Here is an 18,950-nt window from a genome sequence, read left to right on the forward strand (position 1 = left end):
TGGATTGAAAACCTAATTTATCCACCTGATTTACAGGTCTGAAAATACATTTTATGAAACTTGACCTAATTAACCCGTGGACATTTTAAGTAAGAACTTAGAAGCTTTAAGACAGTTTGTGGAACAATTTTATTATATGAGAATAACATTTTAGCACCACAAGTTATTGTACCATGTGCGTTTACAGGTTTGTTTGCTATATGGTTGCAAGAGTTTACACTGTACAAAAACAATGCACATTCAGTAAAATTGTTGAAATTTGGCTGGCATCAACTATTACCCAAGGCAAATATGTACAAAGCATACTTTTGAAAAAGTATCACTGCAACCCATACATTATAAACCCAAAGAACCTTTTATACCATCATACACTGGTTGAATTCTAACAATATCTTGAGGGACATCTTGACTGTTGTTGTGCACACAAGCAAACATACCACCATTTGGACCAGCAATAAGAAGTAGGTGATCTTTTTGATTGTCACAATTCAAACTTTTTGATTTGAACGCTATTGCAGAAGCATTGCTATCAATGAAAATATTTCTTAACAGAGCGAACCTTTCACCCTTTGAATCTGATATTCCATTTGCCATACTTGATGCATCATCGTTAATTGCAGCTTTATACATCAACCCCAAAGTTTCAGAGCTTATACCATAATCATTTGGGTAGGCACCCCACAATGAACATTTTCCATCAGCAAATCCAAATATTCCAAGTTTCTCTATATGGTACAGCGCAGCTTGCGTTTTCAAATAATCATTCCATTGATCAGTCATATTGTTGGAATTATTGAATGCAACAAAAATGATGTTAAATTAATCTAAAGACAAGTCACAGTAATTAGGTAAGACATATTTTTAAATACCATAATAAACGTTAAACATGCTACGTATTATGGATAGCGTAATTTTATTCCAAACATAACTAGGGAAGGGAGGTATTCCAAACATAACTAGGGAGACAATACGCAACGGGAGGTATGCTTTAAACTTAAGAAATTAAACATAATTAATGCAGTTATTTAAGCCAACAGCAACAAAATATTTAATCCGGCTGTTTCCTTAACATCTCAAAAATCTCACAACGAAGTACCACACACGACACACCCACCCTTCTTGCACCTTCGTGGCGGAAGTGTGGTAAGTAGTCTGGCTCATAGAAAACATATTATACCTTAATCTTTTTCTTAACCGGGGAGTAAGAGGTTACAATGTACAAATGATTGTTTTGGGATTAGCCCTACATACAGACGATGTCTTATACACATGGGCGGACCGGTCTACACCAATATTTGGCTGGTGGAAACATAACATGATTTGCCCCCTTTTCCAAAATTTGTTAATTTAACTCCCTCAAATATAGACAGATAATTGGTCAAAGTATGTTTTTGAAGGCATTAAGGGCGATTATTAGTATGTTTCGTATTTACAAAATTACAATATAAATAACCTCGTGTCAAAACGCAGTTTATATAGGGAAATGGAATGTATTTGAATATGAACTGATGATGCATTTAGCAAAACATGTTTTCAAATACGAAGTTTCCACCTGTGTCACGCACAACAAGTGGCTTTGCAAAAAGGTCGATTTCGGAACAAAAATATTAAATGTTGTTTCGTATTTGTTACTTGTCATGCCCGTTTCCGCGCCACACTGCTTGGGCTAACAATTCCTTTGTAACCCTTGAGACACAAACGAAACAAAAAAAATTCGAAAAATTAAGCACAGCTGTTTTCTTCGCTTCATGATCAGTGCCAGCATCAAAGTCCAAGCCAAAGCATGGATTTGTGCGTTTTGTTGATACAGGGTTGTCGCTTATTGTTTCTATAAAGTGACTCAACCTTAAATAATATGCATACTATGGACGCTTTCTCCTGATAATGTACATTTGGTCCTTGATAAAGGAAAGCACAAAGAATACTACCTTTTACAAAAATCACAAAACAATTTAGACCAAATTTATTTTACTTGTACACACGAATAAACAATTACCGTAAATTTCACGCCATTCACAACAGGAAACGTCAACATAGTCGGCCACACAACAAACGAACAAATTTACACAAAAACAGTTGTCCAATTTGTATATCCTGACACAAGACAGAGCGGACAAACTTTTTCAAGCATTACCAAGTATGTTTATTTTAGCTTAGGGGATATGCCCTTTTACATTCAAAGATCTGGTCAGTTGACAAAACCGCATTTCAAAAGTTTACAATAGAAGCAGAATCAATAAAACATAGATTTAAGATAACATCCGTATTGTTACAGGTCCACGGAAACACCCTGGTCCAAGATTTCACCTACAGATCCATTGTTGGAGTTGCCAGACTTTTTGGCAGCAACCACTTGTTTAGTTTTATGTAGCATCTGGACATAAAGAACAGTATTTGTTATCACAAATTCTGCATAAACAAAACTACAATTCATTTTGACATGCATTTTGCTGCTTGTTCAGGCAAAGCATGGTAAGCAGTATAAATTTGCCAAAAAATGTGACATTTAATACTCGTATAAGACAAACAAAGGCCCATCTACACTCATTTCCTGGCAAGATTCTGATACTTACAATGCCAGGATTAAGAAACATATATCATCATGACTACATCACTATATTTGTCAAGTCAGCAGCCATACTGATAGAAACGTAACCTAAATTACATAAGGTGGTATGCTTAAACTTGAAATTTCCATTCACACAATGTGTACAAAGAACTGATCGACAAAACATCGTCATATTTCGAAATTATATTTTTTTTTTTAAATTTTTTTATTTTCTGTAATTGGAATTAATATAGTACTATCCACGTTTCAAGTACTTACGGCTCATTTTCGAGTTTCCCATCTCTTTGTATGGTAGAAACTATGGCGGGAGCATAGAATACTGATTTAGTATTCTATAATGGAAGCACGTGGAGGGGAAGCGAAACATTTCAAAAAAACATTCTCATTTCTGTTAATGAAGTTTGGGGCTAACATCCACCCATTTTGTAATAATTTCTAGGAAGCAGCAATTGAAAACAACTAACTAACATTATGATGCGCATTTAAGCGAATTTTTTTAAAAATATTTTTTTGACCTGCAGAGAAACTATTTTATTTAAACGTCATTTTTTGTGTATTGAAATTCCGTACAAAGCGCAAATGCAATGTAGGTCAATCGCTTCGTTTATATTTTGCCAGATGCGTTAATCTCGCACAGATGTGTTAATCGGTTTATATTTTTAATTTCGAAATCGACGTTCCTTAATAATCGCATTTTTCTCATTTTCGAAAATATTATAAATACCGTCGCACGGCCGTAAGCCAAGGGAGACCAGAGAGAGTACGAGAGGGAACGAACCAAATTACGCGCTTGCTAAGAAACATTGTACGTGTATTAAACCAAGGTATGTTTGTTTCCACCTTGTTTGCTCCGTAAGGTTGCACCTAGTTTGGTGCCCAACGGATGACGGTGACTGCATAGTCACCACAAAGTGGAAGTCTTTGCTTGGCCGTTTGGTCTGCAAAGTTCGTCTTATAGGCCGCATCTCTCAATTAAATCCCAAAAATTGAGTTTTAGAAGTCATTTGTTATTGTGCACCTGGTTACAGTTTCTCTTGTTTGCCAAAAACAATTGCCGGGTCTGATGACTCATGAAGGGGGACTGCTATTGCTGAACAGAAAAAAAATTGATTGCAGCTGCATTAAGACAGCACATTGGGGGTTTTTGCAAAGGCTAACTGCTAAATTGTCAGTCCTAGGGGGTGTACAAACAGCCCCGGTGGGGCCCCAAGACAATTACAAGACATCTAATTCTTCATGAATTGTGTAGAGAAGGGTTGGTGGCTTCACTTAATCGCAAATGGCGGTAACTTTCTCTGATTCATTTTTTCACAAAACAAACCTACACTTTTTTCTGCTTTTTTGACCAAAATAATGGCCAACAGAGGGTCAAAATGCCCCCGGGGAAGCAGTTTAAGTAGTTATTTTGATTATAAATTTGGCCACAATTCCTTGCCAAGGGTCCGCACTAACAGAAAATCACAAATTGAACATACTTTCTCTGATTCATTTTTTCACAAAATCAACCTCAATATTTGGGTAGTTTTTCAGCTACATGTACAACAGCACCCTCTACCAATTTACTGCCTGACTAATAGCCCTGAAAAACAAACTAAAACTGCCCCAAACACGCTGAAAATCGCCCTGGCAACAGCCTGTTCATCTGCGCTCATTCAACCAAAACACTGGCGCCCATGCATGACCCATTGCATTGTTACACATAATTTTACTCTGTTACGCAGGAGTTCGAGAAGGGCAATTCCCAACCGGGAAAGTCTTTTCCATAGAAATACAGAGATGCGGCCTATAGTCACACCAGCTGCACTGATGAGACCTTTTAGGTCGAAACAGTGGCCATCTGTCTGCAGCTTATACACAAGGTATGTTTGTTTATCGTTTTGTGTAATAATTAAAAGCCGCAAAGGTAGTTTCTTTGGCAGTTGTTTTTAATAGATTCAGGAGTCAGATAAACGGCAGTGTTTCGTTCTGCACACCTTTAGGCGCTGCAGAAATTGGTGACTTGTCCTCCGTGATATTTGGACACGCAAACTTAAACCTTCTGAAATAATAACTGCGCAATTGAAACAGCTAAACTGTATTTATTGATATTTTTTGAATTTAATTAACTTACGAAACGAGATATAACCATGTCAAGCAAGTTTTTCAGGTTGTTCCCTGTAAGATATTTTGGCAGACAGGTACAACGAAGAAAACAAGCACTTGGGTATTTCGAAAAGGTTTGGTGCATTTTTTATTGCGTTAAAACGTTGTATAATTAAGCTCAATGCCAAACTGCTTTGAAAAGCATGTTTTGTTGAAACGTAAGTAAATGTTAATTATTGTTACGTAATGCCTAACCAGCATTTTAGTGGTTACGTCATATGTCAACCTTATATAATGTTGTGCAGATATTATTAAATACTTTTTCAAATTTCGTTGATTAATACATGACTCAGAATCGTCAATTAATTACTTTTTATTGCGGGACTTACGGCTTCTTAATACCCGAAATCGAATTAACATCGGTCGTGGATAACCTTATTTGTTGCCTGTGATGTAGGATACGGTATAACAATGATTTTAGACTTGTGGTTGTCATGTTTAATTCCAAAACATAACCTTTACATTAATTAATCAACTTGTCAATAGGAAAAAAACAGGAGAAATGCATTAATTACAGAATGGTGTTTTCAGTGAGCAATCACAGGGCTATCGCGCTGGTCGCGACGCATTCACTCAATGCACACATTTTTTTCTTCACATTACCGGACAACTAGTCCGAAGAGCAGCACGTGACTGCTAGTCGCACGGCGCACCTGATGACGCCTCAACTTCGCAAGTGACCAGAAGCCATACACGCTTGGTTGCTGAGCCTGAAGCCATGCATTGTGCAGTGGGTGAATTAAAAATCCGCTTAGTGATTTACCCATTAGCTCATTTTGCACTGGTAACTTTCAATGCGACTATTTTTTTTATTTTCCTCAGACCGCAGCTTGATGCATCACACACATATATTTTCACTGCGTGTCGACAAATTGCCTTGTGGGAGATTCGTGATTACGGCCAAAACACGAATTACATTTCACATTGCAACACCTTTTCCCATTAAGCCCGTCACCTAGTGGACTGTATTAAATGCCAATCCTGGAAATTACTAAAGACATGTTTGATTTTTTCACTATTAATTCGAACTTTTGACACATGACAATACTCAAAGCTATTATTATTTGTATATTATCCTCAAGTTCTCTGTCCTTGTTGTTGTTCCAGCGCTTGAATTAAATGTCACTTGCTTCTTTGCAAGAAACCGAAGCTGTTTATCACGTAAAAATAAAAAAATAATTCAAAGATACCAGACAAGTCATAATAACGCGCGAAAAGTATGTAGTAACTTAGGCCTAGAAAATTTAACTGTTGTTTGTTCGAGAATGTCTACAGATTGCAACAACGATCTACATCGAACTTCAGTGCACGTTCAAATGCTACTGGACGTTTCAACGATATATCGATTCACGAAGATGTTCGGCACGATTAAACCTCAACGTGCTAATCCAAGACGCACGTTAACACCTGACATTCACCCAACAAACACTTTCGCAGCGGGGGACTTTCTGCAGAGAAACTATTTTATTTAAACGTCATTTTTTGTGTATTGAAATTCCGTACAAAGCGCAAATGCAATGTAGGTCAATCGCTTCGTTTATATTTTGCCAGATGCGTTAATCTCGCACAGATGTGTTAATCGGTTTATATTTTTTATTTCGAAATCGACGTTCCTTAATAATCGCATATTTCTCATTTTCGAAAATATTATAAATACCGTCGCACGGCCGTAAGCCAAGGGAGACCAGAGAGAGTACGAGAGGGAACGAACCAAATTACGCGCTTGCTAAGAAACATTGTACGTGTATTAAACCAAGGTATGTTTGTTTATCGTTTTGTGTAATAATTAAAAGCCGCAAAGGTAGTTTCTTTGGCAGATGTTTTTAATAGATTCAGGAGTCAGATAAACGGCAGTGTTTCGTTCTGCACACCTTTAGGCGCTGCAGACCTACCGTTTGACTACATTATTATAGCCAAATCAACAGGATCTGCGCAGTGGGGCGATCCTACCAATCATGCCATTGCATGAAATATTACTGCGTACAGCCAAATAAATTAACGTAAATTTTATTAATTTATTTTGACCCAGGCCCACTACGTTATTTTGGATACAAAATGGGGAAAATACTACTACACCGGGTTACGAAGTTTTTTTCCGAACTTGATCCACAAATAGCTCTGTGTAGAATAGAAATCTGAACGAATTTTGATTGTTAGGTGTGAACAGGGCAACTACCTGTAATATTTGCTTATATATTTGAGTTTAAATATAACCCGAAATCGTAACTTTCATATTCTCACAGATTTCTATGTTACATAGGCTTATATGGGGATCAAGTTTGGAAATAAATTTAAGACCCGGTGTAAAAGTATCTTCCACAAAATGGAGACCATGAGATTCTACACGTAACTATGGGTTCGACAACTTAATTGTTTGACATACGTCATTTCATAATACGCATATCGTATTCATGACCGAATATAAATGTAAATTATATTCATAACTTGATATTTTTGGAAAGTTTAGTTGATGAACTATAACGCGTAAAACAACATACCCAGTTACCCGAGTCCGAGTTCAATGTTTTTGTTAAATGGTGGAATTTTTAAACTAAGGATTCCTCTAGTCATTTTATTTCACGGCCAGCAGTGACCGACAACTTCACATTTACTTTTGCCAAAACGTGCAATGAAATGTTATTTTTTACCCAAGAATACACTATCTTTTCTTTGCATTGTTTCTTGTTAAATTCTGACCAATTTTATAATCTAAACATCAAGGCAAAACCTATAGCAGTCATTTTTGACACAAGTTGTTTGACTATATTCAACTGTGATAGTAGACATCACAGCAAGAGGGTAGTATGGTCTCAACCGTTTATCTATTTTATAGATTTGGAAGTACAAGTTTTTGAAATTGGAACTGGTAACTTACTGTAAAAATTCATATTACAATGGAAGCCACAAACAGCCCTAGGTGGCTGCTTGAACATTTATAAATCTTTTGCAATTCTGAATGCACCGTATGCAGATAAGTAGTGAGACTAACACAAAATCACACATATAGTAAAAAAAAAAACATTCAACCTTAAGGCCGCATCTCTCAATTAAATCCCAAAAATTGAGTTTTTGAAGTCATTTGTTATTGTGCACCTGGTTACAGTTTCTCTTGTTTGCCAAAAACAATTGCCGGGTCTGATGACTCATGAAGGGGGACTACTATTGCTGAACAGAAAAAAAAATTGATTGCAGCTGCATTAAGACAGCACATTGGGGGGTTTTGCAAAGGCTAACTGCTAAATTGTCAGTCCTAGGGGGTGTACAAACAGCCCCGGTGGGGCCCCAAGACAATTACAAGACATCTAATTCTTCATGAATTGTGTAGAGGAGGGTTGGTGGCTTCACTTATCGCAAATGGAGGTAACTTTCTGTGATTCATTTTTTCACAAAACAAACCTACACTTTTTTCTGCTTTTTTGACCATAATAATGGCCAACAGAGGGTCAAAATGCCCCCGGGGGAGCAGTTTAAGTAGTTATTTCGATTATAAATTTGGCCACAATTCCTTGCCAAGGGTCCGCACTGACAGAAAATCACAAATTGAACATACTTACTGTGATTCATTTTTTCACAAAATCAACCTCAATATTTGGGTAGTTTTTCAGCTACATGTACAACAGCACCCTCTACCAATTTACTGCCTGACTAATAGCCCTGAAAAACAAACTAAAACTGCCCCAAACACGCTGAAAATCGCCCTGGCAACAGCCTGTTCATCTGCGCTCATTCAACCAAAACACTGGCGCCCATGCATGACCCATTGCATTGTTACACATAATTTTACTCTGTTACGCAGGAGTTCGAGAAGGGCAATTCCCAACCGGGAAAGTCTTTTCCATAGAAATACAGAGATGCGGCCTTCAATATGGGGCAATTTCCCAGAATCTCAAATTCCCTATTAAATACAAAACACAGGACCTTCATTGGTTACCATGTGAAGTTTTATGCCTGGTTGACCAGCGGGCCCAGAGTTTCGGCTGTTTTTGTGACACCACCTAGAGTTCTGTATATGGCCCAGTCAACAGCCTTAGAGCAAGTGTGTGTTCTGGGTGGAAAGATGTGCTTTCAAAACAGAAAGTCATTCATATACATGCACAACAATATCCTAGAACTTGCAAGGCACCACTCACATGCAGGTACTCATGCCCAATGAAATTAATTAAATGGTAATTAGCCAAAATACAAAGGCTAGTCAGGTACATGCATATGGTAAAAAATCATACGTGTCTCAAAAACATGAAAACAAGATGAAAGTGATGCAATTAAGTGGCCTGAAAGCACAAGCCAAGTATGTATTTAATAAAAGTTAATAGCACAGCAACACTAGAAATTATTTACAGACAAACTAGTGTAATACAGACCTACAATGTGATGATGAATTGCATCAGTCCTGATGGTCCAAGTGTCTCAGTTTTTCAGTATGAAGCAACATTTGAATGGCAGCGACTGCCCTCTGTGGCAATAAATATAGTGATTAATTTACAAAATAATGTCATTTCATTGGTTATGAACATGCAAAATGTTAATTACAGTTAATTCAGGACTTTGACAAGCATGGATTACTGCCTGTTCATCTGCGCTCATTCAACCAAAACACTGGCGCCCATGCATGACCCATTGCATTGTTACACATAATTTTACTCTGTTACACAGGAGTTCGAGAAGGGCAATTCCCAACGGGGAAAGTCTTTTCCATAGAAATACAGAGATGCGGCCTTAACAGCAGCACCCATTGTATTGTCACACATAATTTTACTCTTTCTAGAAAGGCATATCATGCCCAAGAAACTTTATTCATTAGGGTACAGGGATGGGGCCCACCAAAATTTCCGGCGAGCTTGGCTACTGTTGGCAGGTCTGAAGTACCATGCATCTCCCAAATGGATTGAAAACCTAATTTATCCACCTGATTTACAGGTTTGAAAATACATTTTATGAAACTTGACCTAATTAACCCGTGGACATTTTAAGTAAGAACTTAGAAGCTTTAAGACAGTTTGTGGAACAATTTTATTATATGAGAATAACATTTTAGCACCACAAGTTATTGTACCATGTGCGTTTACAGGTTTGTTTGCTATATGGTTGCAAGAGTTTACACTGTACAAAAACAATGCACATTCAGTAAAATTGTTGAAATTTGGCTGGCATCAACTATTACCCAAGGCAAATATGTACAAAGCATACTTTTGAAAAAGTATCACTGCAACCCATACATTATAAACCCAAAGAAACTTTTATACCATCATACACTGGTTGAATTTTAACAATATCTTGAGGGAGATTATGACCGTTGTTGTGCACACAAGCAAACATACCACCAAATGGACCAGCAATAAGAAGTAGGTGATCTTTTTGCTTGTCACAATTTAAACTTTTTGATTTGAACGCTATTGCAGAAGCATTGCTATCAATGAAAATATTTCTTAACACAGCGAACCTTTCACCCTTTGAATCTGATATGAGAATAACATTTTAGCACCACAAGTTATTGTACCATGTGCGTTTACAGGTTTGTTTGCTATATGGTTGCAAGAGTTTACACTGTACAAAAACAATGCACATTCAGTAAAATTGTTAAAATTTGGCTGGCATCAACTATTACCCAAGGCAAATATGTACAAAGCATACTTTTGAAAAAGTATCACTGCAACCCATCAATGCAAACCCAAAGAACCTTTTATAGCATTATACACTGGTTGAATTTTAATAATATCTTGAGGGAGATTATGACCGTTGTTGTGCACACAAGCAAACATACCACCACATGGACCAGCAATAAGAAGTAGGTGATCTTTTTGACTGTCACAATTCGAACTTTTTGATCTGAACGCTATTGCAGAAGCATTGCTATCAATGAAAATATTTCTTAACACAGCGAACTTTTCACCCTTTGAATCTGACATTCCATTTGCCATACTTGATGCATCATCGTTAATTGCAGCTTTATACATCAACCCCAAAGTTTCAGAGCTTATACCATAATCATTTGGGTAGGCACCCCACAATGAACCTTTTCCATCATGAATTCCAAATATTCCAAGTTTCTCTATATGGAACGATTCAGCTAGCGTTCTCAAATAACCATTCCATTGATCAGTCATATTGTCGAATTATTGAATGCAACAAAAATGATGTTAAATTAATCTAAAGACAAGTCACAGTAATTAGGTAAGACATATTTTTAAATACCATAATAAACGTTAAACATGCTACGTATTATGGATAGCGTAATTTTATTCCAAACATAACTAGGGAAGGGAGGTATTCCAAACATAACTAGGGAAGGGAGGTATTCCAAACATAACTAGGGAGACAATACGCAACGGGAGGTATGCTTTAAACTTAAGAAATTAAACATAATTAATGCAGTTATTCAAGCCAACAGCAACAAAATATTTAATCCGGCTGTTTCCTTAACAACGAAGTACCACGCCCACCCTTCTTGCACCTTCGTGGCGGAAGTGTGGTAAGTAGTCTGACTCATAGAAAACATATTACACCTTAATCTTTTTTTTAACCGGGGAGTAAGAGGTTACAATGTACAAATGATTGTTTTGGGATTAGCCCTACATACAGACGATGTCGTATACGCATGGGCGGACCGGTCTACACCAATATTTGGCTGGTGGAAACATAACATGATTTGCCCCCTTTTCCAAAATTTGTTAATTCAACTCCCTCAAATATAGACAGATAATTGGTCAAAGTATGTTTTTAAAGGCATTAAGGGCGATTATTAGTATGTTTCGTATTTACAAAATTACAATATTAATAACCTCGTGTCAAAACGCAGTTTTTATAGGGAAATGGAATGTATTTGAATATGAACTGATGATGCATTTAGCAAAACATGTTTTCAAATACGAAGTTTCCACCTGTGTCACGCACAACAAATGGCTTTGCAAAAAGGTCGATTTCGGAACAAAAATATTAAATGTTGTTTCGTATTTGTTACTTGTCATGCCCGTTTCCGCGCCACACTGCTTGGGCTAACAATTCCTTTGTAACCCTTGAGACACAAACGAAACAAAAAAAATTCGAAAAATTAAGCACAGCTGTTTTCTTCGCTTCATGATCAGTGCCAGCATCAAAGTCCAAGCCAAAGCATGGATTTGTGCGTTTTGTTGATACAGGGTTGTCGCTTATTGTTTCTATAAAGTGACTCAACCTTAAATAATATGCATACTATGGACGCTTTCTCCTGATAATGTACATTTGGTCCTTGATAAAGGAAAGCACAAAGAATACTACCTTTTACAAAAATCACAAAACAATTTAGACCAAATTTATTTTACTTGTACACACGAATAAACAATTACCGTAAATTTCACGCCATTCACAACAGGAAACGTCAACATAGTCGGCCACACAACAAACGAACAAATTTACACAAAAACAGTTGTCCAATTTGTATATCCTGTCACAAGACAGAGTGGACAAACTTTTTCAAGCATTACCAAGTATGTTTATTTTAGCTTAGGGGATATGCCCTTTTACATTCAAAGATCTGGTCAGTTGACAAAACCGCATTTCAAAAGTTTACAATAGAAGCGGAATCAATGAAACATAGATTGAAGATAATATCCGTATTGTTACAGGTCCACGGAAACACCCTGGTAGAAGATTTCACCTACAGATCCACTGTTGGAGTTGCCGGACTTTTTGGCAGCAACCACTTGTTTAGTTTTATGTAGCATCTGGACATAAAGAACAGTATTTGTTATCACAAATTCTGCATAAACAAAACTACAATTCATTTTGACATGCATTTTGCTGCTTGTTCAGGCAAAGCATGGTAAGCAGTATAAATTTGCCAAAAAATGTGACATTTAATACTCGTTTAAAGACAAACAAAGGCCCATCTACACTCATTTCCTGGCAAGATTCTGATACTTACAATGCCAGGATTATGAAAGCCAATCTCCACACCTTTGATCTTTGATTTCGATAGAGTTGACAACAGGTCCCTACATGAAAAAGTACAATTAGTTTCCTAATATCCAACATTCTTATGTCACAAAATCTTGCCAAGGGAACACAGTAAGCAGCCCTGTAGTTTGCATGTAAGTATAGATGGAAGAAACTTAACAGTCGAAAAGGATATTTTCTTCCATACATAGCACTACCCTACAACCAAAAAAATACAGATTGTTTGGAGATTGTCCTAATGCTGTATTGGTAGCACCAGAAAACAAAAATTAACACCTTAACAGCTAGAAGTTGCTCTGGTACTTTGGCCATATTTACCAACCTATATGTGTGGCAGGCCAGGCAACTTTTGAGGCCAAATAATCAAATAATGATTTCCAAATAAATACCATCGAATTCGTATGACATGGTTTGGGATCAAACAAATTACACAATGACTATTGTCTTAAATCAGGGTTTCTCAACCAAGGTTCCATTGACCCGTAGGGGATTGACAAGACCAAAACACTAATACCTTTGCTGCTGATAGGGTGGATGAGTGATAACATTTATGTTAAATAAATTAATATTAGGTAATAAAGCCCAATAGCATTTTATCCTACGCAAAGCATCCGCACATATCACCAAAAATGGTCGTAATTTTTTCCTGGGTGATGAGGATCCAGAGTTTACTAAATTCAAGTTGTTAACAGACCCAACGAGTCTATACCCTGCCTTAAATCACAATGACTCATTATCACATAAAGCACAACTAACTTCATAAATAGTCAACTTTTTTTCTGGTTTAATTGCAAGCACTAAACTACCGTGCACATGTGTGGGCCATTAGTTTTACCAGGGTACTTTTTGGTGCAACCCAACAAAAATATTCCTAATCCCTCGCTACTCAAATAAGAGCATAACATCCAACTCGACTGCATATCATTTCTGCTCATGACAATCTTAACACAGTATAACTTTGAGGTAAGAATAAAACATTTGCAAAATTATATTATTTTCAATCCTCGTTGTTGTTTTATTAGGCTCATCCATAGATACAAAATAAACTTACCAGTGGAGTTCAGATATGAAATAATAGATCTTTTGAGTCTTGAAGCCATTGAATCCTGAGCCAGCAGCAATGGTGTATGCACCCATATCTGCGAAAACGAAAATTTAACGACATTTATGCGTAACATAAATATTAGGGTTTCTCAATTTATTTGAGTCTAGTGGGCCAAAGTGGGTTGTTGCAGTCATCTTTAGCATGGTTTAAACAAAATGAACTTCAACGTTAAACTGCCAAATCAAAAAGTATTATTGTTAGGGCATATCTTGTGAAAGGTCATGGGTGGACCCCAGTTGAGAAACCCTGCATTATACAAATAATTTAAGAGTTCCAGGGCTGACCAATCTACTGTTTGCAGTATGCTAAGCAATTGAGCATTTAAGCAGAATTTTAAAACATTTTGTTTGGTTTAAGCATATTTGCAGTAAAGTATACCTGTTAGTATAGATCTGTTAATCAAAAACTTGTATGTCAAACATGTTAAAACATACCATTTTCTCAAATTTAGTGTTAACCGGCAGACAACCGTTGGCCACAGTGCATGCAACTTGTAACTAAGTACCATCTCTTATTATTTATTGTTATGTCATTACTTAGATGGATTTGTTAGGTCACAATGGCAGAACTTTTCATGTTGTGATTGGATGGGGTCAGGTAAAACGAATCAAAATTGTCCAAATTCAGATGATTGTTTCATGGCTAATGCTGTGTAGTTAGTTAAATTGCAGTTAAAATAATTTTAATTAAACACAGTTCATCTTTGCAAGCAGAAGATCCAATTAGGCACAAAACTCATGTTTCTATACCTTAAGCACTGATTATCCAAAAAGGCATTGGGCAAATTGACTTCTTGGGCAAACAGACGTAACATTAATGGTGGTTAAGTCAATCATTGCGACAATGTACAAGAAAATGCAGTTTTGAAAGAATCTAACTACAGACAGTTGCTATATGAAATGTGGTTAGTTGTATGAATGCACAGAAAGAAGCAAAAAATTTCACATGATTTTATTACGGACATGTGCAATTCCTAAGCTTAAACCAGGCCTTGTGGTACCAAACCATGTTTGGGAATCAATAACTCCCATTCCACTTCAGGCTTGGTTTGCAAACTCAAGTGAGGATGAAATGTATGTAAGCTATGCAAATGACCTTTCCACATGATCCAATCTCCGGTGTCCAGGCGCTGCAACAGCATGCGTTCCACAATGCGATCCAAGCCGTCACAAGTGGGGCCCCAGATGCTTGTGGGGAATAGTTCGTTGCCTTCCGGTGCACACTAAACATATAAACATTGCTCAAAGTGCTGACGCCATACAACAAAAACGCTTGATCAGCGTACACCAGACGTGACACGCTCCAATGATTACTGAAAAGCATCGCGTGTGAATGTTGAAAGTTGCACCACTTCAAGTGTGCGAATATCGCTGCTTCTAGCGGGAAAACAGTAACGCCTTAAGAAACCCAGCTTTTAGGCCTTGCTGTAATCCGATGCCAAACGCAACATAATTTCAACGAATTGTGTATCACATTTCTTGCAACGCTTTGTTAAGATTAGTCAAACATAGGTAAAAACGCAATGACACGACACAGGCACAACGTATAGGTGATAGGCGCCTGTTACTTTTTTCCACAATTTACAGAACAACTATCACATAAACACACCTTAAGCAACGTCGGCGAGACTTTAGCGTGGTCATAGAACAAGCAATTGAACGAGCCGTACACGCCATCATTGATATAATACATGTAGGCCGGTTGGTCGCTTGACAGTATGTCGCCTTCCAACAGTTCTGAAAAGATTTTTGTACAAGAATTAATAACTAGCAATGTAATTAAGCCCCCATATAAACGGTCTAAATCGTGGAATAACACACCGTCGCAATTCTGGTCATACAACACAAACCATGTGGTTGACAATAAATACAGCTGTGTAAATCGGGCTGGATAAAAGCGGACACGAAGAATAACTATTTTAATTTTGAACACAATTAAACCACCACAATGTATTGATTATGTCAAAAGCATCACTCAAACTTGTGGCCAACCTTTTTCCTTGCACTTGTAGCCTGGGAAATCGCTTATCACCTCCCGACAGGCTATCACGTTAGTGATAAGAGTAAATGCTGACGTAGCGTAATACCTTCCAGGTTCAGCAATTACTTTGACATAGTCGTACTGCTTGCGTGGAAAGAGTTCATCCAGTTGGGTGTTTACCACTGCAGCGATCTGCGTATAACCAGTAAGCTTAAATCCGCTGATAAGAAAACAAATGCCACTGACTTTACCACAACTAGCGGGATTTCAACGTTGTAGTGAAATGTTTTTTTAACTTTTAAAACATACGTCACCAGCATCGGAGAATAGTTTAAAACTATACATTTATCACGTTTATCGTCACCAAACATATGGTGGCATTTGCATACCTCCTCAAAAGTGAGGTCTACGTCATCAATACCGGGAAAGCCACCGCCGATGTCAAGCACATCAAACTTATAGCCAACAGTTTTGGCATAGTCAAACAGCTGTCGTGAATTTTGCAAGGCCTCCACGTATGCATTGACATCCTGGCAACCGCTTCCAACATGAAAGCTGCAACAAATAAGTACAAAACTAATTAGCAGACTAACATGTTTATACATATAATATTATGATCCACACAAGACATTACACTTTATAGGCTCTGAAATGGAACTACATTGTCGAAAGGTCTTACAAGAATGCCAATGGTAGTGCCAGTAAATATTTAGTATAGTTTATAATGATATATTGAACAGAAATACTGTTATATATAGACCTAAAAAACTATGGTATGCTAATTCCCCTTTGGTGTGAAATTGTACAGATGTGCAAAGTACATCCCATGGAGAAGGCAAAATTGCTTGCATAGTTACAGTAAGCGCAATTGATACAAAAACAAATCTTATAATTGGTCAATAGGTCACCAACTGATTGGGTGTCGCCGGTTTTAATATAACATGTGTAAAATTATGAATATTATAACCAACCTTATCCCAACTACATTAAGCTCCAACCTTCGAGCAACATTGATTAATTGTGGACACTCTTTTGGATCAGCACCATATTTCATGCTAAAGCGGCAAATCGAGGCAGAGTCATCAGTTTGAATTCGAAGCACCAAGCTTAATAAAATGTACAACATGAGAAATTGAAGGAATTTACCTGTATAAGTGAGCGATGGTATTCTTGAATATAAATATTTTATCTCAAACTTTCAAAAACAAGTGAGATGTATTCTTTTTACCGAATGTCACCAATGTCAATGCTTGTGTCAACAGTGTACTACTGATTACATATATACAGGTGATTTGGACAACAATTAAAGATAAAGATGTCAACTAATTCTTTACCGAATCTCTCTTCTTCAGATTAGGAATGTGTAAATAGTGTTCCTGCTATATTTTTACAAACAAGAAGTCAATGAAACTTTGTTACAACTCACTGCGCATCTGGGTAGAGCTTTTTTATTTTGTAAAGTTCATTTTCATTATCAAAGACCACCAACTTAACTCCATATTGTTTGGCAAAGGTGATATGAGACTTTTGTTTGCAGGGATTTGCAAAAATAATGCGATCAGGTGAAACACCCAAATCCAGCACTCTATTGATTTCAGCCTGTAAACAAAATAGCGCAATCCAAATAAACATATATGCACTTACTATGACCCACATGGTGCATACCTTACTGGCACAATCAAATCCTGTGCCCATGGCAATAAGAGCTTGCAAAAGAACTTCATCTGGATTGCATTTCACAGCATAATGGGGGTGAATTCGGGGAAACTCTCGTTTCCAACGCTGATGCTTTGCTGCTACATCCCCGACATCACAAACCAAAAACGGGTCTTCGCTTTCCTTCAAAATTTCGAGGCATGTGTACTTGATGTAAAAGTTGCAAGGAATACCAATCTTACCCCAGTGCCAAGAGTGACATCAACTTTTCCACGTACTACACTTTCTAATTTAGTATCATCGAGCAGCTCGACTGGAATGGGAGGAACCAAATCTTTCATCGTGTTTTACACAGTGGTTTGATGTAAATGGGAATTTGTTTTAGATTTATTTATGTTTGGATTGGTTAATGCTGAAAAAGTTTGTGTCCGCTGGCTGAAAAGCAAATAAATAGTGTAATAAGCAAACATGTGAATGTGAAAGATAAATGTTTTGATAAAAGCATTAGATCTTAAATTTAGCTTAAAAAGGTCACATACTTGATTAAAGGTGTTACAATATCATACAAGGAAAAAAACACACTTTTAAAAACTGACATAGAAAGTAAAATTGTAAAGACTGAAACACGTCAAATCTTACTCAAAGTGACAGAAGACACAGAAGGAAACACACTATTCCCAAGATGTGCTAGCTAGGGTTCCACGGCGGCGAAAAATTGAAGTCGAGCTGCTCCTTGTACAAACAGAGACCTTCCTCTCTGGTTGTGTATTTACTGATAACGGAGACCTACAAAAATCAGAATATTAGTCTATATGGGGATTGACAACATGTAGTATTCCTGGGTAATACTTACAAAAGACACTTGACATAAAGAAGATGGGTCGGTTGCTTTTAACGACGGAATTTTGATAGTTTGTTTTAACTATTGGAGATAGGGAACATAAGCCTGTAAGTTACAAATCAGGATTAACTCATAATTGCCATTACGATTAATGATATAGAGAAGTGCTTATAGTTGTTATAGCTCTTTTACATGTGCCTTTTGAATAAATTTGTTCCTTCACGACATTTCTGGACATAGTGTCCAAATCAAAATTCTGTTTGCTTGTCATTTTTGTATTTAACCAACAGATTTTCTTCGACAAGTAACTTACGAAAAGCACTTTCAACTAAACTGGTACTACACTGTCCGGTGGTTATCGCGAGAAGACAAGTCTACTTGTATACAAAAAACAGCGACAATACTATACCAACGCCATCAGACCACCAGTTTTACTACCTCGTTTTTTTCTGTTAGAATATTAAAACGGTGTCCTCTTGTTTTTAATGGTACAACATGCATTCAGTAAAACAATTATGTGTGTATTCAAAATTACCTCACATGAACTCTTGAACAGGCATTCAAGCTAATTTTTTTTACCAATTGAAACAAATTCGGTACAACTTTGCACAACGCTAAGCAGAATTTTTTAAAAAAATTTATTAAATGTCACAGTTCCATGTCTCGCAAAAAAATTAAAATTTCGTGACTACATAAATAATTGTTTTACTAATTGTATATTGTCC

The 18,950-nt window shown here is 36.9% G+C and overlaps 1 protein-coding gene and 1 long non-coding RNA gene across 4 annotated transcripts; both read right to left on the reverse strand.

The window, feature by feature from the left end:
* Positions 1-1,948: 1,948 nt before the first annotated feature.
* Positions 1,949-18,619, reverse strand: LOC145903954 (ornithine decarboxylase-like). 3 transcript variants are annotated; one of them, XM_082992151.1, is made up of 14 exons: positions 18,539-18,580; positions 18,238-18,330; positions 18,024-18,170; positions 17,627-17,819; positions 17,394-17,567; positions 17,155-17,327; positions 16,700-16,834; positions 16,118-16,283; positions 15,740-15,920; positions 15,357-15,484; positions 14,844-14,970; positions 13,695-13,782; positions 12,612-12,681; positions 1,949-2,374 (listed from the first exon to the last, which is right to left on the reverse strand). In XM_082992151.1, the coding sequence occupies exons 4-14, from the start codon at positions 17,723-17,725 to the stop codon at positions 2,270-2,272; spliced, it is 1,446 nt and encodes a 481-aa protein (XP_082848277.1). In that variant the 5' UTR covers positions 17,726-17,819; positions 18,024-18,170; positions 18,238-18,330; positions 18,539-18,580; the 3' UTR covers positions 1,949-2,269. The 3 variants fall into 3 exon arrangements, with proteins under 3 accessions (XP_082848277.1, XP_082848278.1, XP_082848276.1); XM_082992152.1 differs by lacking the exon at positions 1,949-2,374 and adding an exon at positions 11,986-12,411 and having other exon boundaries at positions 14,844-14,957; positions 15,347-15,484; positions 18,539-18,619; XM_082992150.1 differs by lacking the exon at positions 1,949-2,374 and adding an exon at positions 11,986-12,411 and having other exon boundaries at positions 18,539-18,561.
* On the reverse strand, positions 8,461-10,854 carry LOC145903955 (uncharacterized). The gene is made up of 2 exons (XR_014402703.1): positions 9,073-10,854; positions 8,461-8,606 (listed from the first exon to the last, which is right to left on the reverse strand). It is a non-coding gene; the product is annotated as an uncharacterized LOC145903955 (long non-coding RNA).
* Positions 18,620-18,950: the final 331 nt, after the last annotated feature.

The sequence above is a fragment of the Ascidia mentula genome, chromosome 5, assembly GCF_947561715.1.
Source record: "Ascidia mentula chromosome 5, kaAscMent1.1, whole genome shotgun sequence".
In the NCBI taxonomy this organism is placed as follows: domain Eukaryota; kingdom Metazoa; phylum Chordata; class Ascidiacea; order Phlebobranchia; family Ascidiidae; genus Ascidia; species Ascidia mentula.